The sequence below is a fragment of the Synchiropus splendidus genome, chromosome 10, assembly GCF_027744825.2.
Source record: "Synchiropus splendidus isolate RoL2022-P1 chromosome 10, RoL_Sspl_1.0, whole genome shotgun sequence".
In the NCBI taxonomy this organism is placed as follows: Eukaryota; Metazoa; Chordata; class Actinopteri; order Syngnathiformes; family Callionymidae; genus Synchiropus; species Synchiropus splendidus.
Genome location: NC_071343.1, coordinates 8,973,298 through 9,001,171, shown reverse-complemented (window position 1 = coordinate 9,001,171; position 27,874 = coordinate 8,973,298). Strand labels below are relative to the sequence as shown.

The window sequence follows — 27,874 nt, the reverse complement described above, 5'->3', positions numbered from 1 at the left end:
ATTACAATTATCCTCACATGTCTAGGAGTTGCTTCAAGAAGCGCGAGGGAAGGAGACAAGGGAGAGAAGACGGCGTCTTAGTGGAACGTGTCCTGTCCAGGTCACTGTTCCTTCGTGCTCCGGAGCGCTCCTCAGCTGTCGCTTCCTCAGACCAGGATGTTGACGTTCATTCGCTCACATGTTCTGCCGGCTGTTAAACTCTACCTGCTCGGGCTGCGAGTTCTCCTGGTTCAGCTGTTCAACGGACGGATCCGGCTGCCAGGTCGGTGCACCGCGCTAGGCGTTAGCTACGTGGTGTTAGCTTACAGAAAAGCCGTCAAAACATTGAAGGTGACGAGATGAATGGCTTTCTGACCATGCCGTTTTATGCACAGAAACATGTGGATTACTATGCTTTAAAATCTGCGTCCTTAGATTTCACATTGCTTCTCGCCAGTACATATTGTTTAGAACTTGCGTTTTCTTAATGGAGTTTGGAACGCTGTTCCCGGGCAGCATGCCTTGGGTGCCAGTTGTATATGGAAATTAAGTTTTATTCCGCTTGGTGTTGGATGCATTCTACCATCAATGTTTTCACTGCAATACCTCACGAAAATCCTTTTGTTCTGTGTATACTTTTAAAGCTACTTCATGTAGTGTTATTTTGTTGTATTTTGTGAAAAGAAAAAAGAGCATCGAAATAACATTAAAAATAAAAACAAACTCAACTAAACTTTTTCTTTATTCAGATATGACGCAACTTTCCCTGCAGCTCTTTTGTCCCCCCCATGACTAAGCAGATTAATTCTTATCTTCTGCTTTCATCGCTGCCATTTTGTCATATAGCTTTGTAAACACAGGAGTAATTGCCCAAATTATTCATGGTTTCTTACTCTAGCTGTGACAACTGGTGACAGAGATGACAGAGACATGCAGATAAGAAACTCTTGCTTGCTGTACATGTTTTTGTTTTTTGTGATGACCCAATAAAAGAGGAAATTGTTCAAGGGACATTATATTGATGTTATTTTTGTTATTCATTCAGCAGGAAATCAAGTCTGCTACACTCTTTTGAATCTGTATCAGCTATGTTTGTCAGAACTGAAAGTGAAAATAAAACAATAAACTCTCCGTTTTACATTTTTGTGTATGGATACATCTGAAATGGGATGAACAATTGCTGACCACCGAAATGAGAGTGGTGCTCTTAAGCATTTACAAAGACACTTGGCTCTTTTACTCAATCTCTGAAAATGATTTCAACACCTTGATGTAACTGGTGTTATGTTCTTGTCAGGAAAAATAATTGTGTCGTGTGTTTCTCTAACAAAACCTTCACATACTTGTGTGCGTGATATAATTCATCAACGTTGTTATTTCAGTTATTTTATTATTATTACATTCACAACACAGTTAAATGACTTAAAGTTCAAATATGTCAGATTTCCTGGTTTGCAGAGGAATAATAACTTTTTTCCCCATCTTCAAAGGTGGGCTTGTGCCATTGTCGTCCTGTAATTAAAGGGCAATGTTAACTAAAAGGACATCTCACTGCTCTGAGTAGCAGCTAAGAGGAGGTATTGTGAGCTGCTATCTAACATCTATGTGTCCTCTGTCTCCACCAGTGATGCCCAGACAAGATGACAAGGTTGCCATAGTGACAGGAGGAGGCAGGGGAATCGGCTATGAGGTTGCCCGGCACATGGCCAAACTGGGGGCTCATGTTATAATAGGTAAAGTATATAATCCACCTTTACATTTTATGATCTCCACCTAGAACAATGCTAGAAGGCCATCCAGATGGTATGATAAGAAATTGAAAATATGTAGATGTTTTCATAAAATGGAAACAGATTCATGAAAAAAAAATCTCAAGAGCCCTGTGGACAAAATTAAGTCCATGAAATTTGAAAGGACAAGTGTATGTTGAGAGCGCTGCTGTCCAGACCGCAGGCTCACTCAATTTCCTGACTCATAAACCCCACTCAGATATTCATCTTTCATCTGTTTTCTTTTGTTTTGCATCTTTAAAATGTGAGTCATGGTTGTGCCTTCTGTATTTTACATTTGTTGGAAATCTTGGAGGCATCTCATCGCCATCCCTGATAAGAGATTCGCGACAATGTGATTTTGGCAATACTTGCTGGTGAACGTTTGTGTGCTGGTGACAGAAGGGACTCCTTTACATTTTGTTTGAGGTTTCACTTGGAGGGACCTAAAGAAGGTATGAAAAAGGACATAATTTTGGGAAATAGTTTTTCATTGCTTTATTATAGCGTGATTGTCTATATAGTACAATAAATGTGTAAAAAAATGTGATAGAAAAATTCAATATGATAGAAAACCCCCCCGAAGAAATAGCTATCTGGCATGTTATGAAGAAACGCTGCCATTTGGATCCACAACACTGATTTACTGAGTGTCGAACAGTGTACTGGGTGTGACTCGTACAGTAATAACAGCTCAATGTTGACGTTGGTCCACATTAATGTCTCTGTTTCCGTCTTTGAGTTGACATACTAATGTGGCTAATGCTAATGAGCATGTGCAATGCAAGAACATTTCAACTCCATAAGTCAACCAAAAATGGATTCTGAGCAAGAATTTTAATAAAAGTGTAAACAAAATGTTGAAGAAGAATAAAATATTTGGTGTCAATACAGAATAACTACAAATTACATTTAGTAACAAAAGATATAAATAAGTAATCCTCATGTTCCTCAAATCTTATGTTTGCTGGGTAAATACAATCTAAACAAATCTGTTTCGGGCCAGATCTTGCATGTTGAACCTGGCATCCCCAAGATGAGATTGAGTGATGACTCTTCCTCTCTGACTGGGGAGCTTCCATTTGCAGTTGGCTGAAGTTATGATGTGTTAAATAACTTCATCACCCCTGATCATTCACCCAAAGGAAACTGCAGAGGCATCCTGTTTGCTTTCATCTGGGTAGTCTTTTGTAGGATGATGGAGGGATCAGCAGGGACAGGGGGAATCTAGAGGGATATCAAGTGCTTCCTGTTGTTTTAAGCTTCATCAGAGAAATACGCCACGGTGCCATCTGAGCTAATTACCATTCGCATCTCTTTGATTTTGCCCTCCGTGGGACTTGATGCAGAAGTCTCTCGCTTTATACCCCGCTTTTCCATTTATAGTCCTTTGTGATGATCAGCACCCACATCGCTGCCATTAGAGCTTCCCATGATGGGAGTAAAACGGCTGAAGAGGAGTTTTCCATTTTCTTAGATCTTACTACACTTGAGCTGAATCAACAAATCCATGCTCAGGATGCTACTGGTGGGTATAATGAAACAGCTATTTTAAACAGTCATCTCTCTTTGAACAGTCGTCATGAAGTTCAATAACATCAAGATGAAAGCTTCTAAATTCACTCACCTGTAACTTCAAATGCTGTCCTTGTTTTACCTTGAAACTGCATTAAGGCTCACTTATGCTCAACATTGTGCACATGGACAGAAGACTCCGTCTGTATCCGGAGTCTTCTGTCCGTGTGCTGTGTTCATTTCATCCATATTTCCCTACATTGCCACAAACCTCACGGATATTGGCCAAACAGAACAGCAGTGTTGCTGTTACTACCTGATATGTTGCTATAATGAGACATGAAGAAGACATAACAATGGTGGAACTTGTTCGTCCGGTCACAACATATTCAATGGCCTGACCTGAATGGCCTCCTACAACGCTGCCTCCGTTTCATGCTTTGTGCAGCAGGTACATTATCGATACTTCTTCCACAGTCGCCATGTAGAGTTCCTTGTTGTCATAAACCTTTGACTGTGGCCTGCCCCCTCTGGTAGATAAAGCAATACCAACATAAAGGATGCACGATCTGTGTTGGAAACATTGTTTGAAACAGACAGGTTTAAATTTGTAAGTAAAGGAATCATAAATAGGCCTTTAAACTGAGGTTTGTCAATGTTCTGCATTTCTAATTGAGCGTAGTTGGTGGTCACGGGTCAAACGCAAGGCCTGAGGGCCAACACTGGTCTGCCAAGTCATTTTTTGGCGGCCTGCATGACCTATCAATACACACCTGTATAGTTGAACTCTTATTCAAGTGGGCTTTAAAGCTAGTGTATTACCACATACAAAGATTAGTGTTCAAGAGAGGATTATCGCTGTCAAGAATTAATCTGGAAAATCTTTAAGATTTGATGCAAGTAATAGGGAATTTGAGGAAAGATGGGAATGTGTGTAAATCCAAGCCAAGCTTTCTCCTGTGTCGTGAGTCAGTGGTGAGCTAACCGCAACACCATGCTAATTTAGTTTGCCCCAATGGTTGGTCTGTTTGAGGTTCTGTGTAGGTGACCGACATCCTTGAACATTTTGTCTTCACTCTCATGTTTGTTGGAAGGAGAATCATGGTGGTGAGGTTAGTGCTGCTACCTCGTAGCGAGGTCAGATCGCTCGCTGTTTTTGGGAACACTGGAGAAAGTCAAACATTGTTGAACCTGTGGGTGTGTGTGAATGGTCTGTTTTGTGTGCACCTCATGTACCTGTGCAGGGTGTCCCCTGCCTTATGCCATGGACCGTTTGTTGGCATTGCAGATTAAAAAGGGATAAACATATTTTTTTTAGAACTCAATGCCTAAGGCCCGTTAGTTGATGATGTTGCCAGTCTGCCATAAAAACCGGCATATTAGTGCATCAGGCTTTAGGTGTGGCTTGATGGTGGCTCTTGAAATATGCCGCGAGTCTCGCTCCTCACCTTTTTTAGCAACAAAATCATTTGTTTGCATCGCCCTCAGAAGCCATCGTGCTTGAGGGATACTTCGAGAGAGGGTACTGTACATACCATTGTAAGAGAGAAAATCGATTTCATGTTTTTCCACATCATCTAAATCAAGAATTGAAAATATATAAAGAAGCTGCCTCTTAAACCTTTTAATTGTCTAACGTCTAAACACGGCATTTGTTTGCGTGTTAAAAACACCATTTGAGGTTTTCCGAAAACAGAAACAAAAACACATAACGTTACTTATATAATTTACTCCTGCCAAATTTAGTGAGAGAAATGTCCTGTTGGCCCAGTGTGAGTCACACAGCCTTGATATGAAAAAGGTCCATCTGGTACAGTGGATCAGTGGCCTTCAGCATCAGGTTTGGCAAATCTGAAAATTCTTTCCAAGCAATGACTGCTTACGTCTCAATCTGGTTTGTCAAAAAACAAAAATCGATGTCTGCTAATAACAAGGAGACTGAATAAAATACCTGCTAATGTTTTCTTTAAATCTTACTACCGCTACACTCACAATGAGATGACTAGACACACTGCTGGTGCCTTTAAGTCAGTGCAGCGAAGAGTGATGTGTTTGGACTCTTAAAGTTGGCTTCGAGGGATCATTTTACATTCAGTTCACAAGCTTTAAAACTTCAAAAAAAATCCAGCCAAATTTATTCAGAGTGCAGAGTGCATGTACTAACATATTAATGTCAAGACTGTCTTTAGTGCAGTGAAGAGAGTATAAATGAGATGAGAACAGCGTGTGAATCCATAAAAATATCAGTAGATTATGAAAAATAAAAAAATGTGTTTATTGATGTTATCCAGCATTTGTTTGAAAATGGTTATATTTTCTTTTTCCTGGTCTGCTCTTCACTATCTTGCGATGGGATAAGGCATAATTCCCTCTCCCAGCGTGACTTCAGTTGGGGCAAAAGTTAAACCAAGGTTGAAAGGCTGCTGTGCAGATAAATTTGGTCGGATCTCCTGCAGTCCACAGCAGCGTCCAGCAGCTGCTTCAGAACATAAAAATGACCCATTGACTTTTCTTCATGTGTCATCATCCATAGGTGCACTATAGCTCAAGATATTTCAGTAGTAATATTTTACATTTCTCATTCATACTCTGTGACGCTCAGTGACTTGATTTGTCATAAATCATTTCCATCATTTCACATTTTTCTACCCAATATATTTTCATTTCAGATTTTATTTTGCTATTTGGGTTGCCATTCTATGTCCTCTACCTCTCTAGACAGTGTGGCATCTGTGTTCGACTGACAGTTTGTGAGAGGAAATTCTTGGGGACATCACTGTCTGCATGACTTGTTTGCATGTGTGTTGTGTGAGTCTTGTGATGCGTCACCGCGAAGAGCTGCATTTCCTCAGCTTCGCCTGAACCGCAGTGCATCAGGCTAAATTATGCTTTGCCCTTGAAATAGGCCTGCGCGATAATCCAAGATTAGCGTTTCTGTTTGTGCACATGGTAAATGAAAGTGCACATGTAGGCTGTTTGTGTGAACGATTTTAATCAAAGGTTTTGATTTTATTATTACCTAAAGTGATATGCAGTGGATTGATAGTGGGTCACTGTGTGGTTAGGGACTGTTCATCTTGCTTTCATGTGCAGTTAATGTATGAATTGTACATGTGTGTGTGTGTGTGTGTGTTAGCATAGGATTTAAATAATAAATTGTAAATATTATTGACAGTCAACCTGAACAGTAGAAGTGATAAAAGAACAAAATACCAAGCAAAAATCCTCTGCACTTTCCTTCCCTGCCTTGGGACGTTATCTGTTTTACATTATGTATTTTTCTTTTTCATGTATTTTCCCTCTCATTTTTGAATTATTTACCTGTATGCGCAAGCAGCACTTCATTTGTATGCTGAAGACATTGGTAAACATAGCAGTCACTGACTGACTCAAGACTGGTGTGATTTTCAAATCAGGTCATTTTTTTTCAATTTCATTTTAAGTTGGTTGAATATTGCAAAATATGATAAGGAATATGACAATATGAGTATTTCTCCTACTCCTTGATCAAAAGATTGGGTGAAGATGCGAGGCGGATGACTATTCTACCTGGCATTCTCAGAACCAAATAAACTGAATGCCAAAGTTCATATCAAAATAGGAAAGGATTAGTCTGTCTTGCATGGTTCAGATGAAAGAGCGTTTATACGTAATCTTTACATGTCGATGTATTCCTCAAGAAGCTGCAAAACATGTCCTCAGAATGTCATCTTGGTAAATCGATATTGTACAGTGTGAAGATTTGAAAATATTGAACTTTATATTATCATAATAATGAATTTCTTTGCTCATTTACAATTGTGGAAAACTTCAATTATTTTTTGACTGATAACGTTAGAGTGATGTTAAGTTGACCTCTACTGGAAGTGTGTCTGTTTATTTGGGTCTTTTTCATCTTATCTCACCGTCTAAACTCTTGTTTTTGTTTTAAATCGAAGGTGGCCGGGATGAGCAGGAATGTCTGGCAGCCATCAGAAGAATCCATGAAGAGCACCAAGATGCTAAAGGTACATGTTTGAAGAAAAAGAACAACAGTTAGCATATTTATTTACGTGTTTTTTAAACAAATGGTTGTGAATCACAACCAAATGCGAGAACAAAGTCTACCAAAGCATCTATGGATGGGTGAGACTATGGCATGAATGTATGACATGACAAATGGGTGTTGATTCACTAAAGGGAGGGGGTGAAAAACAGCGTGGAACTAGATTGGATTGACCAAAGAGGTGATCAAGAAGAAAGATGACCTTCAGCAGGACCATAAATTCAACCCCATTTTGCCTTAAAATGCTCATAACTTACCTATTTTGGCCTTAAAACAGCCTTGAATTTCACATTATCACAAGGCTAGAAGGGACTTTGAACAGATGCCACCTCGAGTCACTTTACAGAGCAGAATTGTCAAGACCTCGTCTTTATTCTATTATTTACTGAGTCCCAGCAGCCCTGCCAAGGACACGCTCTTGGTGACAACCGTTATTCTCAGATACATTGTGACAAGTTCTGAGGATCATGGAGGAGAGAGCCATGTATTGTTTATATGTGACACCCTTTTTGTAGTGTTCAAGCTGTCATTGTCTCTGGCAATGGTGTAGTCTTCCAGATGATGCTTTGTTGAAGCTGCTATGACCAATTCTTTTCTTTTTTTTTTTTTAAACACTGTGCAACCCCCAAATATTTATGATCACAAGCACTTAGAAGTGTCGTGACTTGTGAATCAGCTTTGTTTGTTGAGTAGTCACACCTTATTGTTGATCCAATTTATACTTAATGGACAAGTACAGAGGTGAAATGGAGATCAGCATGCATTTTTGGTCTGTGTCTGGTGGACCTTCAGAGGCAGGATCAGGATGATCAGATGTCCCACTGGTGGGTTTTTATTTAGAGCCATTTCTGGTTCACTCTACAGTTGTGGCAGGTGCTGCAACAGGCCCAGTTAAACACAATGACACACTATTCTGTATTAGTTTGCATGAGGTTTTCTGTGAGCTGCCAAAGTCTTTCACTAGTGGTCGCCACCATCTCCTCTATCTCTTCTGATGCCTGGGTCAAATCCCACTTCAAACACAACTTGTCACCGAGTGGGGAGCATATGTCGCCATTTGGTCTCAGACCCGACGCCAGTCCCAAAGACCCATGTGACCGAATTCATAGAAAAATAACATTATAGAATCAATAGTGTTCTTTGTGTTATGACTGAGTCAAAAACAAATCCATACATTTTGCTAGTAGACGTCAAAGAAGAATCACGTCAGTGAAGATTTGGCTGTCAAGTGAAAAGTCACTCCGTGGTTGATGCAGTCTTATGTGAGTGTGCAATGCTGGCTGCTGGGTTCCCTGCTTCTGTGTAAGTGGGTGTCAGGCGCTGAGACAGCCGCCATGTAGTGGGTGTCATTGAAGTCGATTTCCCTGGACGACGCGCTGGTGGAATTGATTACTTCCTTTGTAATTGGCAGCCGTTGAGGCAGAGGGGACAAGGAGGTTGTCTGTCGCTAGATACTCGCACATGGAGTGAGAATGTGTGTGTCTGAGGAAAATGTTAAGGCGTTCTCATTAGTATGTGTGTCAGGAAGTTTAAACATCCTTGTCCAAATGCTCCCTGGCACCCATCCAAAAGTCTGCGCTCTTCAGGGATCGAGGACGGGCTGTAGCTGATCATGATAGAATTCTGTCACCACTTTGTTTGTCTTTTGTCGTCTCCTTTTAGTGTTGCTCTACTTTACTGTTGGCTCGTCTTCATTGTGGCTCACCTCTTTGAGCGTTTGGCTCTGTCTGTTCTGAGCTAGAAATTAGGTTAATAAAAGTAAAAAAAAAATTCACTGAAAACATTAAGTGTCAAACTGTAGAGATGAATATGAAGATTTCTGAAATGATAAAGATCCTGTCCATCAATGCTGTGTGGGTTCCATGCCGTTGGCAAGATACCGATAATTACCCGATGGAGTTCAAAACATGCTCTCAACACCTGCTCACTAAAATTATTTACGGAATTCATGAATATGCAATCATTTATGAGGTGGTTGAGAATTTGGTCCTCTTCTTGGGCACTTCTATCGCAATTTGTTTTTGTCAATATTATTGAAATAAGTCCAAGATTCAACCCCATGTCACTGAAAAATACCATGTATCAATATATCCTCACCAATTTCTGGAACCAATTTGCACTTTCATGGATGGTGTGAGAACTTGGAAGGAAATGTTGTTTTTTGATGATGATAATTAAAACCAAATTGACACCTAAATTTAACAGGTTTCCAAAGAATTCATCAGTCGCCTGTTTGTTTGTGTTTACACTCTGAAATGCACATCCTTATGTAAACAGTATGACTATCTAGGGACAGATCACAAAAGATAACAGTCACAGGTGAAGTCTCAGCTGTGTCTCAACAACGTCGTCTCACCTGTGCAAATATGCTAATCACCAAAGTTCCAGATTACTGTTTGTTTACAATCCTTAAGGCCTTTAGTTTTCATTACAACACGCACCTATATAGATTCACACTGAACACATGTATGTCTGTCTGCATTTTTCCTACTGGCCTCTGCTGACTGTCCACTTGCTTTATTCACGGTGATGTACCTTCTGCCGCAAACCAAAGAGCACATTAGCGGTGTGAAGCGGCAGCCTGCGAGCTGCTCTACCCAATATATATATATATATATATATATATATATATATATATATATATATACTTTTTTGCAAGAGTATTTAAACCAGCATCTTCTGCTCAAGTGCCAGACACACAAGCTGCTGGAGACAGCAGTGGTAAATTTCCCTCGGGGCCATGTTATTCAGTGTCTTTGTCGTGAGGGGCCAACAAACAAGAAGAAATTTGGGATGAAGAAAGCAGAAAATATACATATTTAAGATTTAAGATTGAAAAAAAAAGGTCAATAAGGATGTCATGTAGTTACTCATTGCATGATTAAAACCTTTAAATATTAAGTTTTGATAACTTGTAAAGATGATATAAATGCATTTTTTTCTATCAATTTATTTTAGGGATCTAGTTATAAATTAGTTTGCATGCTCCTTGGTCATGAGAGGAGTGATCAGAAAGAACAATCTGACCTGGTCTAAGATGTCAAATGGACTGACACCAGATCGACCAACTACTTTGAAGGAGCACTCTTAAATCCACAGCGTGGCTGTGTTTCACTGTAGCCAATGTCTTGGTGTTGTTGTCTTAAAGAGGTACAAAATTTTAAAAACATTTTAAAAAACAGGTACAATTTACCCAAATTTCCATCCTTTCATCCACTTTTTCTTTTGCTTACCCGAGGCTGGATTTTGAGGTTGTCCATTGTACTGCCAGTTTTCATTCTTTTTCTGCTACTCATGACAGAGACAACTGTGAACTTGAATTGAGTTAAAAACCAATGCAGAAGCAGAACTGACTCCCAACACATTTGATGATTCTAGCTTTGAGTGTGAGCCCTCTTGTTGCCCCGGGCTTTATCATGTACTAAAAGCTATTATTTCACTATCCTGGGGTCAGTGAGCTTTATATGACCAGTATCCCTGACTAGTGTGACATTTATCCGCGAGAATACCAGCTACTGGCGCTGCATTTGACACAGATATTGATTCACAGATGTGACAAATGCAGCTGTGAGCATAGTGGTCAGAGATCCTCATGACACCTTTGGGCTTTAGACACATGTTTGAATGAACCTGTAAAAGCTGCCCATTCCCTTTGTGTTGGCTTTCAACTCCAGCTTAACAGTCGAACTTCCTGTCCCCTTTTTTGAGGTATTTTGTTGAGACTGTTGAGGCTTAATCGCTGCCCATATGATCCCTCCAGAAGATCCATACAGGAGGCTTATCAGGAGAGGTTTCAGTCACTGTATGAGCTGGAAATGATCTACTTGTTAAGGGAAATTAGTGTGCAAATCGCTGAGTTATAATCGAAAATTCCCTCCAGCTGGTTCAAGTTGCATGAATGGGATTCTTTCCTCAGCTGGCCTTTTAAATATGAATATGAGTGACGACGGCGATGAACGATTTGACATGCGCTCACAAAAACACGTGTACGTTTTGTCTCATCGTTGTATTTTTTAGCTGGCACAAGCACACAGCAGGAGGTCAATGTCACGGTTTGAAGATAAGGCTGCTATCTGCTCAGAGATGCCGCTCCATCCTCTGTCACCACAGCCTCACTATCCGCTCCATCTCCTCCTCTTCTCTTCGCCCCTTCTTTTATTGTCTGAAAACCTGCGAACCCTCCAGCTGTTTTGCATGGAGTGGCCATTTCATTTCCTAAGTTCAACAGGATTTATCCTCTGTTTCATCTTGGAGTTTTAGGCCTCTTAGAGTGAATCTTATTTGAATGTGACAACATTAATCTTCAGATAAGCTTCGGTTGTCATAGCCCCAATTTAAGACAAACAATGTTAATTCTGCGCAGGCTGTGGAATTTTGGGGCTCTGTCTGGAAACAAAAGATGGAAGTGAAAGTCAGAACAGTGTTTAATTTAATGGTCTTGTCTGATCACAATGAAAGCTGGTGTGTTTCCCCTCTGTCATTAAATTGAAAATTATACCGTTTGAAGACTGAATTGTTCTTGATTGAAAGGAAAATGGCCGTCTGGTTCGTGTCTCGCATTATTGTGAGTGAATACTACGTTGTGATTGTTCTTGGCAACTGACTGTGCAACAAGATTATTGTGGAAATATGATTGTGTATTGTCTCAACATTGATTATTGTTCCTCCTCTCCAGCTAGCACAGTCATGCTGTAAAACCTGAGGTCAAACTGTAGTAAAGTGTCACAGGCTTTTGTTTAGTCAACCACTGACCTTGTTGGTCATCACACTTTTAATAGGTGGAGCAAGAGTTTGTTTGAGTAATTATGTAGCGCATCCGGCTTGGGAATTTCTCAGTGTCCCTCAGGAGGGGCCGACAGCTTCTCTGGGAGTTTCTGTTGTGTTAATCTTCGTGTTAATGCACCCCGCTGAGAATACGACGGCTGTTAAAGATGGATTATAGATGTTTTTTGGCATGGTTAACTGAACCCACCGCAATCCATTTTCTTTTATTTCTATAGTTTTACTTTCATAGCTCAAACGGTTTCTCTTTTGCTGCAATATTTTTTCGTAATTTATTTTAATTTCCAGTGCCAACACTGAAATGCAGACAGTTATGAGAAGTCCAAGTTGCGTTCCAAAGGAAAAAAAATGACCAGTCAGTAACTGCACCTCATAACATAAGTGATACTGTACTTGAAGAACAAACATCCAAGTTATGTCAAGAACCTTTTGACTTAATGCTTGGGTCACAGAGCGATAGCATCAGCAGCAGCATATCACAATATTGTGATATTACCTCACAATATTACTTGAAATTGAGGAGAAATTTTATTGAAATCAGGCATTAAACACAAACCCCGACTTAAACTACTGACTTTAACAAAGACAATAAATAAATAAAAAGATAATGAATAAAAATACTTTGTCTTACTGTCAGTTCACCTAAAATATGTAATAAATAAAATACATTAAAAAAATCAACATTAAGAGATGAAAATTCTGTTATGTGGAAGGGTTATTGCTGTATATATTATACATGTTTCAGAGGAATTGTTAGTGTCATTTCGTATTAAATACAACAGCAGATGCTAATGTGTTTCTGAACATCGACGTCAGCAGGCTCGCGTGAGTCATTGGTACCAAAGCACTCTGGGTCATCCTCCCTGACTCACGTTCATGTGCACCAGACACAGACCAAAGAAACCAGCAGGAGGTCATGTTTGTGTTTCCTGTGTGGTGCACATGAAATGTGTTGTAATAGACTGATGCTCAGCGAAAGAATTTGACTTCATATGTTGGTGTGGGAGGAATAGCTCTGCCACTATTGTATTGTGAGAAGCAATTGAAGCCTCAGTGAGAAGTGATTAATGGCCTTTGAAGTCCTACCGCCAAAACGGCAAGCGGAAATAATCCGTTTGCTATCGTTCTAATTCCTATATGTGACTGAGTGTGTGTGTGTGTGTGTGTTTTTCTCTCTCTAGTGGAGTTTCAGAAACTGGACTTAGCCTCTTTGGAGTCTGTTCGCCAGTTCGCCCAGAATTTCAAAGAACGTCAAATACCCCTCAACATCCTTGTCAATAATGGTGAGTTATGGACTGTGAAGGCATTAGATTTTCTCGTATTTCGACCGAAATTATTCTCGTACTTATTAAAGTCATCACATTTTTGTCATAATTCCATGAATGCATTTCTTTATGTCGCCGCCCCTGTGTTTGTGTGTGTTAAGCCGCTGTCATGCTGGTCCCAGAAGGTCGCACCGTGGATGGCTTTGAGCAGCACTTCGGTGTGAACTATTTAGCTCACTTCCTGTTAACCTGGCTGCTCCTGGACACGTTAAAGAACAGTGGGAATTCCAGCTGCTTCTCACGCATCATCACCGTCTCGTCCTCTGCGCACCGCGTTGGCGAGATCAGACTCGACGATTTGAATAGCAGGTAAGGTTTATTCCACGTTTGGATTAGCATTGGGGAAGTACACCATGTGCGAGATTAAGAGCCCTTTCAAAGAGCTTTGTGCTTCTTCCAAACATTTCAAAAGAAAGCTCTGTGTCACCTGTGTTCCTTTGAGCTGGCAGTACAAGCACAAGTGTCTGTTTCTGTTGGCATTAGAGGCCAAGTTGGCTCTCGATGGCAGAGCTCTCCTTCGGCTCACGCGCTGCTGCTGTCTGCAAGAATTAACTGCCTGAGCGTCTTTATGACTCTGTTTTCGTCAGCGGGCACTGACAGGTTCATCTGAGTTGCAAGGCCTTGCGCCGTGCTGACACTATTTCACCTTAGAACAGACGTAATCTTCAACGTGTGCAATGTTGTACATCATAAATACTGTTTTCGTTGCTCCAAACTGCGGTGAAATGTCTCAAAAATGGCTTATGACGAGACAACACTGGCTTTTGAAAGATACAATGAAAATTATTTTGTCGAAGAGGTGTGTCCTCAAAATGCCCCAGTTAATCCAGCGAGTGAGAGCCAGCAGCTCGGTCCCCAAAATACTGCAGTGTGGTGCAGACAACGCGATCAGATTATAAAAATGACACAAAAAAAAACAGTTACTCTGAAGAGATTCTCTGGTTTGCAAATTGAGTTTTACTAGACCATCACACACATGCTGACCTTGAAAACAAACACTCAAGGACATAAAACCTAAGGTACGAGGACGTCTTAAAGTACTTTTGAGATCAATGAAGGGAGGAACAAGAGGTTTGATTCAGCTCTTAGTTACACAAGGAGTTGATTTTGATGGATGGTGGTGGTCTTCCTGTCACCAAGATGAATTAGGAGCTTGATGCAGTGAGAGAGAGTTTAACACAGCCAAAAGCCTCTTTAATAAACCAGCCCGGAGTAACCTTCTCTGAGCTTTACAGTGTGCCTTGTTTATGTTGTCCTTTGTTTCCTCCCTCTGCAGTCAGTGCTACTCAGCCCATGGAGCGTATTGTCAGAGCAAGCTGGCGCAGCTGTTATTCAGCTCCCACCTCCACCAGGAGCTGCAGCGTGGAGGCTTTCCAGTGAGTTCGTGTGCTGTAGATCCTGGCATGGTGGACACGGATCTCTACCATCATCTCTGGACACCGCTCCGGCTGGCGCAGGGGGCTGTCGCCCGCCTGCTTTTCAGGGTAACAGACCTCACTATTGGCTCCATTATGAACAGACTGAAAAGAGCTAGACTTGCTCTTATTTCTCCATTTTGTCTCCTCAAAACAGGCCATTTTAATATGGATATGACTTGCAAAAATATTTTCCAACTCAGCCATGAATCCTATTAATAATGTGACGGACTAGCTGCACTCCATTTTGACATGATGCATGAGTTTATTTCAAGTCATCAAATGTTTTTCAGTACTAAAATAAAAAAACCTCTGTTTATTCACCATGTTGGTGAGGGGTTCATTCAGTTCAGAAAATTGAATACATTTTTAACAGCTTCCTCATCTGATGTGTGTTATGGGGTTGCAAAGTTACACTTGCTCAGCCAGCAAAAACACCACTCCACCATAGCAAATTGTGTGGATATTAGCCTACTTGAAACTACTGCAAGAGTTTGACTGGTGTCGTCCGCTGTCTGTGATCTCTGTAACCAGAGGTTCGGGCGTGTTCGCTGTGGTTCGCACGTGAAACTGCAGGCTTAAAATACAGATTTTTATGAGGAAAATTGCATGTATCGAGAGCATCATTGTAACATGAAATTTCTGCATAAAAATTGTGTATTTTTAGCTCATTTCTGAGCACATAACCCTCAGAGGAACTCTATATAGACTTGTAAAAATGGGGGAAAAAAGGATTTTTATTTAAAATGAGATTGAAAATGCATCACATAACCTTTCACTGCAGCTTTCTTCATAAATCACAATGCAGATCGTGAGCTTCGATAATAATAAAGCAGTTGAAAAATACATTTTAAAAAAAAGATTCACTTCAGAAAAGCCTCTGAACGTCCCTGAAACCTGGCCACGCTATGCGGCTGCGTCCTGGTTAAGCTTGTGTTAGCCACAGTAAACAGCATTTCTCCTCCGGGTCTCAGCTGTCGCCAGCGTCAAGGCTTGTTTTCAGATTGTCTATCTCATTCCCCTCAATGTGAAATCTCAAGGACACCTTAAGGGAGACCTTAATTTTGGCAGAAACATCCAGTGCGACTAAAAATAAAGTGACTAATTGTCCCATTGTCTTTTCAAAGTCGCTCCGACCCCGTGATGCAGCAGAAGCTTTTGAATTAATTTGTTGACGATGGAGCTATTTAAATAATATTCCGAGGAGCTGTTGGACTAAAGCGGCCGAGTGCAGCCAAAACGAAGGCTCTTCTCTGAGTTATATTTAAAAATATTTCTTCCAGAGCTGGAAGCATGGGCTGCAGGCCGCTGTTAATGTCTGCAGAATTTAATGGAAGAAGACATCTGTGCGTTTGAGCCCAAACTGCAGTGGTCTCAGGCGCAACCTTTGGGATGTTTCCGCCTCAGACTCACATGAGTTGCACTAGCTCTTACATGCAATTATAACACACAAAGCAATTAACACACTCTATTTTTGCCCGCTACGTCGGGGGGGGGGGGGTTCTGTTCAGTCAAGTCGACAGGAAGCAGACAGTGGAAGGAGAGGATACGCACTACAAAGTTATTGAACTATTTTCCTGCCGCGCACATCGGGAGTCGATGCTTGCAGGGCGTTTAACCTTTGCCCCTGGTTTCACAGACATGGAGATCGTTGTTAAAACGCGATCAGACTGGCTCTTTGACGCACCGACGCGACCGCGCTGACGCTAACATACAGTGACATCGACTTCCTGTGGCGAACACACACACAGAGTTGAACGTCCTCCCAGTGCTTTTTATTGAAGTGGCCAACTTTGACAAACACTCTTTCCGCAGACTCCTGCAGAGGGTGCCGCCACCGTACTGTACGCTGCGCTGTCACCAGCACTGGAAGGGGTGCGCGCCGGTGGCTACTGGGCCAACGGCCGCAGAGAGATGACGACACCACCGACGTTCGACCCGCTCCTGCAGCAGCGCTTGTGGGAAACCAGCCACAGGTTTCTGGTCACCCAGTAGCACCAGACTCTTCTAGAGACTTTAAACATGGGCCACACGCCCGACGTCTTCTTTTTATTTCTCCGTTCAGAGTTACGTTGACTATTCCAGCCCAGAAAGTAGTTTTGGCAAGTTTTTGTTTCCGACAAAGAAGGGCTACAGTGGATGAAGGGTTTGTGTTTACTGTGAGCTAACAAACACGCACACTATCGATATAGGAGTCGCTAACATTGATCCCTAGTTAGACAACATTTCACCATAAGTTTCAGGAGCCTGCCATCACACTTGCCTTATTTTGTTTGTTTGACCATCAAACAATATGATTTTTTTAATCATTTTGAAATTTTTTTATGTATTTTATATTGTACAGAAATGACTTCCCCTTCAGCTGCACCTGTTTATTGCAAACATATATTGGAGTACCTTCCCGTCCACACAAAAACTGCCACTTTTGTTCCGATAATTGGTTTTACCGCGTGTCTGTGATACACGTGTGCGTTTCATACGCACACAAAAGAGCTACTGGTCTGCATCCACGCTCATGAATAGCACAATCGTCTGTCCTGAAGGTGCGATGACAGAGGATGAAAGGAGAAAGTGCTTTTTTTTTTTGCGCACTCACGGCACGATTGGTTCCTTCTGCTGCCACGTTTCTCCTTTGGCGCTGATCCCGGTGCATTGTGGGGTAGAGATTTCCCAGTGGTAGGACGCCGTCTGCAAAGCTGACACACACACACACACACACATACACACAATCACGTAAGGTACACGCGCCGGAAAACATCAGGAGCATGAATCCAGGCACAGGCTTATCGACACAAGCACACTGGAAAACAACCCGCCTGTTACTCGTGCTGGTTCACAAGCACGGTGCCATGACGACATCGCCACTGTGATTTAACAAGTTTAGCTGTGAAGATGAAAAGTTCTTCATCACCGTTTCTGTGTTGAAAACTGCCATGATAAAGCCAGGAGCGCTTTATGAATAACCTAAATATCTGTGGTATGTGAAGCAATATTATCCTCGTGGACAGTAGCACGAAGTAAGGAATATGCCAGGCCCTCGCTTTTCTTGATTCTTTCAAATGCACTTTATATTGGAAGCAAATCACTCTCACCAAACGTTGATAGTTTTATGGTGTTGAATCTCTGTTGTTTTGACATATTATTTTTCTCTCGTGATTTTAGGCATTAAATTAAACAGTGTATTTTAATGCATTTTGAAACACATTTTCTTTGTATTATTATGGTATTATTTGGTATTATTATGATGATTTTTTTAAATAAAAAAAATCCAGGTCAAATACTAGTACATTCACTCTCCAATCAGACTTTATTTTTTTTACGAAAGATTGTGAGCTGTTATTTAAAACAAAATAGGAATTTAAGCTCTTTATCATCGATCTCAAACAAATAAAAACCAATCTCATGAAAGAAGTCTTTGACACTGGAGTGTTAAGAATGTGTGTTGGGTACTGAAAGCTTGGAGCTCACCTAACCCTCGTATTACATTCTCTTACATTGACTTAAAAAAAAAAAAAAAAAGAAAGCTAAATTTGAAAAAGTCCTAAGCGAAATTCAATTTCAAACTCCGATGAGACTGATTTGCTTCCATACCACTTCACCATTACTTTGTGTGCGGATGTGAGACACAATGTCACGTCAGTATTTGATTTCCAGCCACATTTGTTTCTGTTTTCTTTTGTTTCTATGATGAAATTGAGTGTATTTTATTCGTACCAAAAGACTTGGCGAAGGGACAGAGCCCAAAACTGCGAGCAAATAATGCCACATGCGAGTGAATTTGACCATAAATAAAGATTGCTATGATTTATTCAACTTCATTTCCAGCTTCTAGAGAGCGACAGATTTAGTCCCAGTTTGGCTCCAACCTGTAAATGACATGTGAGATGAGAAAGAACCTATGAACAGTAATAATTCAATTTCCCCCGAATGATATCATGCTTATTGTTCTTGCATAGCTGAAGCTAAATTTTAATTAAACCCCAATTTTAAGCTGTTCTAATAACGATAATTTGTCATTATGTTTGGTAATTAATTTACACAATATTGCTGAGGGAACTTGTGGCCATGTGTAATCAACATCCAGAGCGTGTGAGCGGAATTGGAAATGAATGCTACATGTCAACAAGCGGCAACTCTCGCATGCAAAGTAGTGACCCACCTTCATTCTGTTCTTTAAAAACATTGTCACGCAGGATTGTGTTCTTGTCGCACATTTTTGAAAACATTTCTGCCCTGCATTTGGGTCCCACCTTGTTCACTGCGACCTCTCCGTCGCAGATCGCTGCATCCATGAATGAATGTTGCTCACTTTTTTTAAATTATTTTTCCACCTGATTCATTAGAATTTTGGAATGTAGCGTCAAAAACACGGGCGAGATCCACAACTATTCTGTTGTGTAAATGTAGCGACTGAGCGTTTAGCCATATTTTACAAAGTTTGTTTTGTAATGTCTTACCATTACAAAATATATATTTTTAAATTTCTAACACTGACGTTGGGGGCAATATATATATATATATATAGCGGTGTAGCAGATGCGTTGGATGGACGCCTCCCTTCCCCGACTCAGTCCTGCCAATCGTCTTGGAAAGAAACATTGTTTATCACTCAAGTGCTTCTTTTTTTTTTTTTTTTTCTTTGCTTGCTTTTCTCCCGTCTCCGTGGCAAGGAACTAGCTAAATAACAACCCACCAAATCGGAGTAAATACCCGCCTCCCGTCTCATGAGCCAAACACCAGCCTCCTCAACTCTCATTTAGCAGGTGAGCTACCCTCGCTGAGTGGACGTAGTCACACTTTAAAATATGGACGGCTTCCTGTCCCATCTGAGCACATGATTTCCCAAAGATGAGGTGAGCAGGAGCTGGAGGTCTGGGTGTCCTTGGTGTGCAGAGGAGGGATGCTAAATAATCAATGATTCCCTTGTTATATATTTAGCAGACTCCTGAAGTGTTTTCCACTGACAGGGCGATTCAGTGAACTTTCTCAACTTGAATTTTTAAGAGTTAAAAAAAATACATAAAAAATACTCTGTAACTGTCTTTGATATTGTCTGTATGTGGATAAGTCGTACGTTATTATTTCACAGCGTTGTCTGCGCTGACAATGGACCCGTGAAGCTGTGCGTAGTAATTCTTCCGACTGACCTGGAATTACATTTATATTAAATGTTCCAGGACCGATAAACGTGTATATGTATATGAGAGAACATATAAAGACAAGAGGAAGCCAGATGAACTGAGTCTTAAAGAAGATTTAATTTCACCTTCACTCGCAGACGGCCTGTGTCCCACTCTGGCACGGCGTCACTTCTGTTGTGGTTTAGCAGGAGGACGCTTCCTCTCCTGATCCGGTCCATCTGGGCTCCTGTTGGAATAAGAAATGTGTGAAATGTTATATTTTTTATCATGATTTTTTTGCTCGTTGTTGAGATACACATCTTATTGCTTTTGCTGTGCCTCAGAAAAACCTACATACTTGTGCAACTGTGAACTTTCTCATGTAGAACTGAATTTGTAGAAGCTGTGAAAACGTCTCGTCTTGTCCTGTGCATTGCCGTGAGGTTGGAAAAAGTGTGTGCGCGTGAGGAGTGTGCGTGTGGCTCTGCGTGAGAGTAGATAAGGGAAATTCATGTTCATGTTTTTTGTCGATGGTTGTGACATTCCAGGAGCAGCGAACACCTTTTCTATTATCCAAAGCCTCTCAATAAACATATCATTGTGCCAAGCTTCTGCTTTTATTTGTGTGTTGAACATCGGAAATAATGCGCCGGGAATCGATCAATGACGCCGTATCGTACACTCCGAAATGGTGCAACAAGGCTCGTGCAAAATTATCTTAAAATTCCGGGGTGGTCCCTGTGACTGAAAGGTTGCTAGTTTAAACCCAGCGCCAGTGTTTCTGTCCTTTTGCTCTGCGTCGTGGTCTACTGCGGTCAGAAAAATGGCTTATTTTACAGGCTATTTACCAAAACAATGAAGCTGACTCAACAGCAAAGCAAGGCTCTGGCAGCAGACGTACCAGATAATCGTGGTTCTCAAGGAGCAAACTTCAACATCATTCCTAAAATGTGCATATCATCGTGTTATGTAAATGATCCTGCCACTTGTGTTTACTAGATCCTTCTTCCACCTCCACCCCATCCGCTCCTTCCTCACACTTTACAGTGCCGCAGGGGCCGAGATGGCACCGTAGCCACCATCTATCAATCGTGACAAGTGACTGTAAACATGGCTGGAGTGGCTGATGGTGTCGGCGAGTTCACACCAAACGCGAACTTCGCATCAGTAGCGTCAGATTTGCATCTAAAATCAGAGTGGAGCGCACTTTTGTGTGATAGTCGTACAGTGTTGTGGGGATGCGGCACGTCTGGGGCATCAGAGAGATGTATACATTTTTGTCGTAAGATTTGTCAAGCAAAATACACAGATACATTTTGCCGGTTACACTTTCTATTTTACTTTCCATATGACAACAAATCCCTCCTCCCCTGCCAGTTTGAAATTTAGCCAATCAGAGCCCAGTTTACATAAAGTGATAAATACAGAGGAATAATTCGCTAACAAGACGAAGACGCTGGAATTGACAGATTCACCAAGCTAAGCCTCTGAAGGATGTGATGGGGGATTGCTTTGAATGTACTTCTATGGTCGATATAGGACTCGCTGAGCCGCCATATTTGCTTTTATGGATTGACCTACTTTTTTAACGTGACATGATATCGACCACTCAGGTGCTAAAGGGTCACTGAATCACGATTTGTGTGAATCCTCTTTATCATTCACTAAAAAAAGTTGACTCACTGGAACAGGATTTTGCGGGTTTCGGAAAGACTGTCGCATGGTATCTTAGGAATGGATGGAGATCGACTGACAGATCACTGTAGTGTATTCAGCCATGAGCACTGTATTGTTCTGTCATGGTGAAAACTCCTTCTTCTGCTTCTTTTTCTTTTGGCTTCTCCCATCAGGGGTCGCCACAGCGGATCGTCTTCCTCCATCTCCCCCTGTCCTCTGCTTCCTCTTCTCTCAAACCTACAAACCTCATGTCCTCCTTCACCACCTCCATAAATCTCCTCTGTGGCCTTCCTCTCCACCTTCTGCCTGGTAGTTCCAACCTCAACATCTTCCTACCAATGTACTGGCTCTCTCTCCTCTGTACATGTCCAAACCATCTCCATCTAGCCTCTCTGACTTTGTCTCCTAAACACCTGACCACATGTGCTGTCCCTCTGATCTACTGCTTCCTGATCCATCCTGCTCACTCCCAGAGAGAAGCTCAGCATCTTCATCTCTGCTACCTCCAGCTCTGCCTCCTGTCTTTTCCTCAGTGCCACTGTTTCCAAACCGTACAACATTGCTGGCCTGACCACTCTTTCCCTTTCATCCTTGCCGACACCCTTTTGTCACACATCACTCCTGAGACTTTTCTCCAATGATTCCATCCTGCCTGCACCCTCTTCTTCACCTCTTTCTCACACTCTCCATCGCCCTGGACAGTTGAGCCTAAGTACTTAAAATCCCCCACCTTCTTTATCTCTACGTCCTGTAACTTCACCTGTCCACTTGGCTCCCTCTCATTCACACACATGTATTCCGTCTTACTGCGGCTAACCTTCACTCCTCTGCCTTTCTAAGACATTCCTCCACCTCTCTAGCTTATCTTCCACTTGCTCCCTGCTCTCACCACAGATCACAATGTCATCTGCAAACATCATTGTCCAAGGGGCTTCTTGTCTAACCACATCTGTCAACCTGTCCATCACCATCATAAATAGGAAGGGGCTCAGAGCTGAGCCTTGGTGCACTCCCACCTCCACCTGCAGCACACCTCAGCACTGACTCCAACACACTTCTCTGCCACTCCATACTTCCTCATACAATACCACGACTCTTCTCTTGGCACTCTGTCGTACCCTTTCTCCAGGTCCACAAAGACACATCCTTCCCATGACTATCGCCAAGTTCTCCATGCAGCAAGCATTTCCTGTCCTCGCAACAAAACAGCCGACGCTCCATATCGAGCTGTTTACCTCTCGCCTCAGACAATCCGCACACAAAAGGCACGCACAAGGCGTTTGAAGGGAAAGGAGACAAAACACGTCTTCTGAAAGAATCAACTCAAAAAAGAGCAGCGAGAATTGACAAGGAGCCTCTGTGTTTGTAATTGATTACTCCAGGGATAATCCACAAAGCATCGTAAAGACTCGTAATTGGTCCTCATTCAGGCATTAAGTGGCTCCTCCACTCATTATAAATTCCTCATGAGGGATTTAATGAAGTCGCCGTGTGCGTCCTCACAAAGCAGGAAGTGGCTAATCAGCATCAAACGCTACGATTACTGTGAAACGGATGACGCTATATTCCTGATCATAGGGTGCGCTATATGAATATTCAGTGGCTTGGTGTGTGTTACACATATATCTATAATGCATTTCATGATGGCGGTTAAATACTGCGGTCAAACTGGCGCCTTTTGCTGTTGGATTTCCTTCACTTTGCTCTTCAGTGTGATGGAAAAGGGCACCATTACTTTTTTGACCTTCTCAGACACTACAGCTCAGACAGAGTTTGACTGACAGCATCATTAAACGGTGTGAGAAAACACCCCACAAGCCCACTGTGTCCGCTTCGCTACCTGGTCCTGGATACATAACAAATGATTAAACATGCAAAAAAAAAAAAAAGGATGTGTTGCCCTCCGGTGTTCCGGAACACTGTCCGTCTCCAAGTCTCCATATTGGCCTTTTCTTGGAGCAAGATGAAGACGCTCATTAATCTTCCAGGTCTGTGGGAGCACCTGACAGTGCAGGGCCCAGTGACACACGGACCCTGTCAGGACACCTGATGGAGAGACGGATGGTGATGGCAATGATTTAACAGCTATTGATGACCGATGTCTCAATAAGTGTTTGAGGAAAGGCCAAGAGTTGATCGCACCCGTGGTGACAAAGGCCAAGGTTGTAAATTCATCATTGGGTTGGTGACTCATCTGTGGTCATTTTGGGGTTGTGAAGTCACAATAATGGAATAAAACAAGGCCTTTTCTCCCTCCCAACCTGTAACAACATGCTCCCTGTCTCTCCTCTCTACATGTCCAAACCATCTGAGTCTGGCCTCCCTACCTTTATCTCCACTGAATTACATATACTCTAGTTAAAAAAAAGACTAAACGCTATATATTTATAATGATATTGAAACATAGATTATGAAATTCCTCGCAGCATATGAAGGTTTTGATCCTTTTAAATACATTTTTATATGTTTAAGAGCTCATGAAAAGAGCAGTGGGAACATCGAGAAATGAAACACAAACAAGATTTTGTGATGAGGCTACAGTGCTGAAGTTAGCAGGCAGTGTATTATGATATGGAGACGGAGTCCGTACCCACGTGACAGGAGGAATTGGCTGTGCTTATATTGCCATATTTATATTTATATTTAATAGCCATTACCACATCCTTAGGTCCAGTGGTTTCCTGTTGCAGTGGCATTCACCAAACTATTTCGGTGGAACTCTGTGGTGCCGAAGTGTTGGGGACCAAGCTCCATGTGGATGGTGAAAGTTTGGCTCCCAGAGTTGACGTTAGGAGGGTTAGTCAGGTTGGAGGTCCTTCAGAAGCTGGCGCTCCTCAGATTGATTCAGGCACGGTCAAGGTGATAGAGTCAAGTTTTGGGAGTCTATTGCCGCTGATTCGATGCTCTCCTCCAATACTGCCCCTTCTTCCTTTACGTGATAGCGGTTAGCGTCAGTGTTGCTAACTTAACTAGCTCTGGATTTGCCCTTCCATTCCTTCTTCATTTTTACTACCACCCTATTTTACTTTCGTGTTTTGCACACCACCCGTACTGTTTTTCCGTTGGATATCACCACAGTGTTTTGCTGAATTACGTAGTGTCAGCTCAGGAGCTGAATGCTTAACACGACCTTCCCGCTCTGCGTCTTTGATCAGTTGATCAAAGATCATTTTAACAAGAAAGTCAGTAGACACTAAGCCGCCCCTTCATCCCTCATTTGTGCTACCAAACTGATAAACACTTTTTAAAATGTTCATCTTCTTAAACGTCGACGAAACACATCTGATCTTGGGATCCGTTTCAGTGACAGTGGCTCGTCCATTATGACCGGATTACGTCAGTCCAACTGAAAAATGAGTGGATGCAGATCAAACTATATTCCCATTATTCTTTTCAAAACGTGCCGTGATTTGTGCAGCGATGCATGTTCAGTTCATTGAACAAATGAGCCATTTGTGTCAAACTAATTATAGCCATTGTCCTGGCTCTACCTTTGCCCTGTTCGGTCAATGCAAATGTGATCAAGAAGCGGCCGCGGCATCCGCAAAGAGATGGGAGAGTCGAGTGAAAGAGAGGAGAGACGCTGGAAAAGCTTGTCTGTAAACACTTACACGCGAGCAAATGCCCACTCAGACTCTCCCAGATGTGTTCTGTGAGGCCAAGAGGGATTTACCGTCTAAAAATGTCAAAGAGCAGAAGGAGAAAGTGAGAAGATGGAACTGGAAAGTGAAGTTGGAAGGGGAACGGACGTCAGATTTTAAAGCATATTATTCGGCAGAAGCGTCGACGAGAAAAAGGGATGCTTCATTGGAGCTTAAAGGAAATGCCCTGTTTTTGGTTTTGGGCTGAGAGCTCGCCAATCGCACCCAGAACATGCACGCGAGGTTCGGCCCGGGCGGCGGATGGCGCAACAATCTCCAGGGCATGAAGATTCACTCCACCCACTTATCTCCGCTGTGAGGATGGCGTGGGGGGGGGGAGAGGTGGGAGGATGGGGCGCTTGGAAGGGAAAAAAGAGGAAAGCCTCTAGAGTGAAGGGAGACACACACACACAGCAACAGCAGAGGAGGAAATAAAAAAGATGAAAAGAAAGAAAGGAGCGGGTGTGGGGAGGGTTGACACAGCAGACTGACAAAAAACAGGAGATTGCGTCACATCTGCAGTGGAGGAAAGCTGCTTGACGGCGTCAGACGCGGGGTGAATGACAATCCAAACTCCTCTCTCAGGTGGCTGGCTTATCTGCCGTCTTCTTTTCAGTCAGCCAGGTGCTATAATGTCCTTGGATGTGCCAATGCTCCTCACGTACGTTCCGCCGGGATCCCACCTATGACTGCTCATCGTGTCTGACAGATTTGGGTGAAGTCAAGCCGGAGTGGCCTAACTGGGTGTCGAAATATGACTCCTGTCAGCGTTCAACTCGATGAAAAAGGGTGAGGAAGTGTGGAGTGGAATATTAGGGTTGGTGAGATCAGTCATGCAGGTGGGACAGCAACCACATCGGAGTGGTTGGCAGAAGGTAATCTGGCAGTGAGGACTGGGAAGCTGGTTCAGAAGAAAGGGATTGAAGTGACCTGTCCGAAACATAGACTTCTGCATGTTTCCTTTCCAAGGTTTGTAGAAGATGGAAAACCTCCCCTGGGTGGGAAATGTTGAAGCCATCGCATGCTTGGTTTGGAGGCCTCCACAAACTGTGAACTATTCCTGTCTCTTCGACTACAGTTGAAGAAGAAGCGATTCCAACAACTGATACAGCAAAGCAGCCCAAAGAGGGAGGCAGAAAATAAGCCAAAACACGGATAAACATCGGGATTGTCTTGGTCTGGAACTGGATTCAGCTTGATTTGTTTTGCAGATATAAAGTATGTGTTATGCTAGCAGGTAGCATGCTACCAACTGATGCTAATGTATAACCTTCTGCAAACCATAGTAACAGACAGCAGTTCCTTTTTTAAGTATTCACTCTGGAAATAGCTTCTCAGATGCGATAATGGCGCTACTGAATAAGTCTGATATGATGGGTACATGTAAGTTGGATAAGACTTGTGTGGACCGTTCAGAGTCAATTGTTTTTTTCAAACGTACAGTGACTTTCATTGGGGCAGTGAAATGGAAAACAAAACATCAAAGGCACATTTTCAGGAACAAGTACCGACATAGGGATTTATGAGAATCAGAATCAACTTTACTTTTGCCATGGTCAGTGAGAATCCCACCAACTAGGAAAGCGCTTTGGAATAAAGTGCTGTCATGAACAAAAAAATTACATTTTATTAAAAGTAAGTAAAATAAATAACTCACAAACTACAAAGACACATCACAAACTCAACAGTCTGATGGCCGAGGGAAAGAAGCTGTTCCTGTGACGGGAGGTTCTGGTCTGGATGGACCGTAGCCTCCTGCCAGAGGGAAGAGGAACAAACAGTCCATGTCCAGGATGAGAAGGGTCGGCTCTGATCCGACCTGCACGTCTCTGGGTCCTGGAGGCATACAGGTCCTGAAGAGGTGGCAGGCTGCAGCCGATCACCTTCTTGTCCCTGGCAGTGGCGCTGCTGTACCACACGGTGGTAGAGGAGGTGAGGATGGACTGGATGATGGCCGTGTAGAACTCCACCAGCAACTTTGTCGGCAGTCGTAGTTTCCGTAGCTGCCTCAGGAAGAGCATTCTCTGCTGGGCCTTCCTGATGAGGGACCTGATGGTTGGCTCCCATTTGAGATCCTCTGTGATGGTGGTACCCAGGAAGCAGAAGGAGTCCACAATGAGAATGGGTGAACCAGCCAACATGAGAGGGGACGGAGGAAGTGTGATTCTGAAGATCTCAATATGGACAAAGATCCAAATCCTTGAATCATCATCTCATGTGTCTGTCAGAAACCCAGTCCATTTGGGTCAGTCTGCTGCCTTCCATCTGTAAACCCATGCTCAAATTCAGGGTTGTAATTTCTCAGTTTCAGATGAACCTCCTTCATTAAACTAGACAACAATGAGAATGTACAAAAACTCAAAGAATCCCACAATAGAATAGTCACTAGGGCCTAGTGTTGATGTTCAAGGAGATGCATTTCAAAGGCCATTTCAGCTCTGTCATGTGCAAATGGAAATGTGACATGACTCAGGTCTGTCAGTGGAAGGGAAAAAAAACAGAAAAAAAACTGATCGTGTCTGTGTCCGATTTGATAAGAGGTGTTGGAGCAGAGTGCTAGCCAGCAAACATGCGACGTCAGAGCCAGTTGGATCACGTCTGGATCA

General features: G+C 42.3%; 1 protein-coding gene across 3 annotated transcripts in view; it reads left to right on the top strand.

The window, feature by feature from the left end:
- The window catches only part of LOC128766225 (dehydrogenase/reductase SDR family member on chromosome X-like), a 34,733-nt gene extending 14,164 nt beyond the window's left edge, over positions 1–20,569 (top strand). The window contains exons 1-7 of one of the 3 annotated variants that reach the window (XM_053877692.1): positions 76–262; positions 1,605–1,712; positions 7,202–7,270; positions 13,272–13,373; positions 13,517–13,724; positions 14,692–14,899; positions 16,646–20,569. In XM_053877692.1, the coding sequence (XP_053733667.1) occupies positions 157–262; positions 1,605–1,712; positions 7,202–7,270; positions 13,272–13,373; positions 13,517–13,724; positions 14,692–14,899; positions 16,646–16,825 (981 nt within the window). In that variant the 5' untranslated portion in view covers positions 76–156 and the 3' untranslated portion in view covers positions 16,826–20,569. Of the gene's footprint in view, positions 1–75; positions 331–1,604; positions 1,713–7,201; positions 7,271–13,271; positions 13,374–13,516; positions 13,725–14,691; positions 14,900–16,645 lie in introns of those variants that run through there. The other 2 variants (XM_053877695.1, XM_053877693.1) reach the window with 2 other exon arrangements.
- Positions 20,570–27,874: the final 7,305 nt, after the last annotated feature.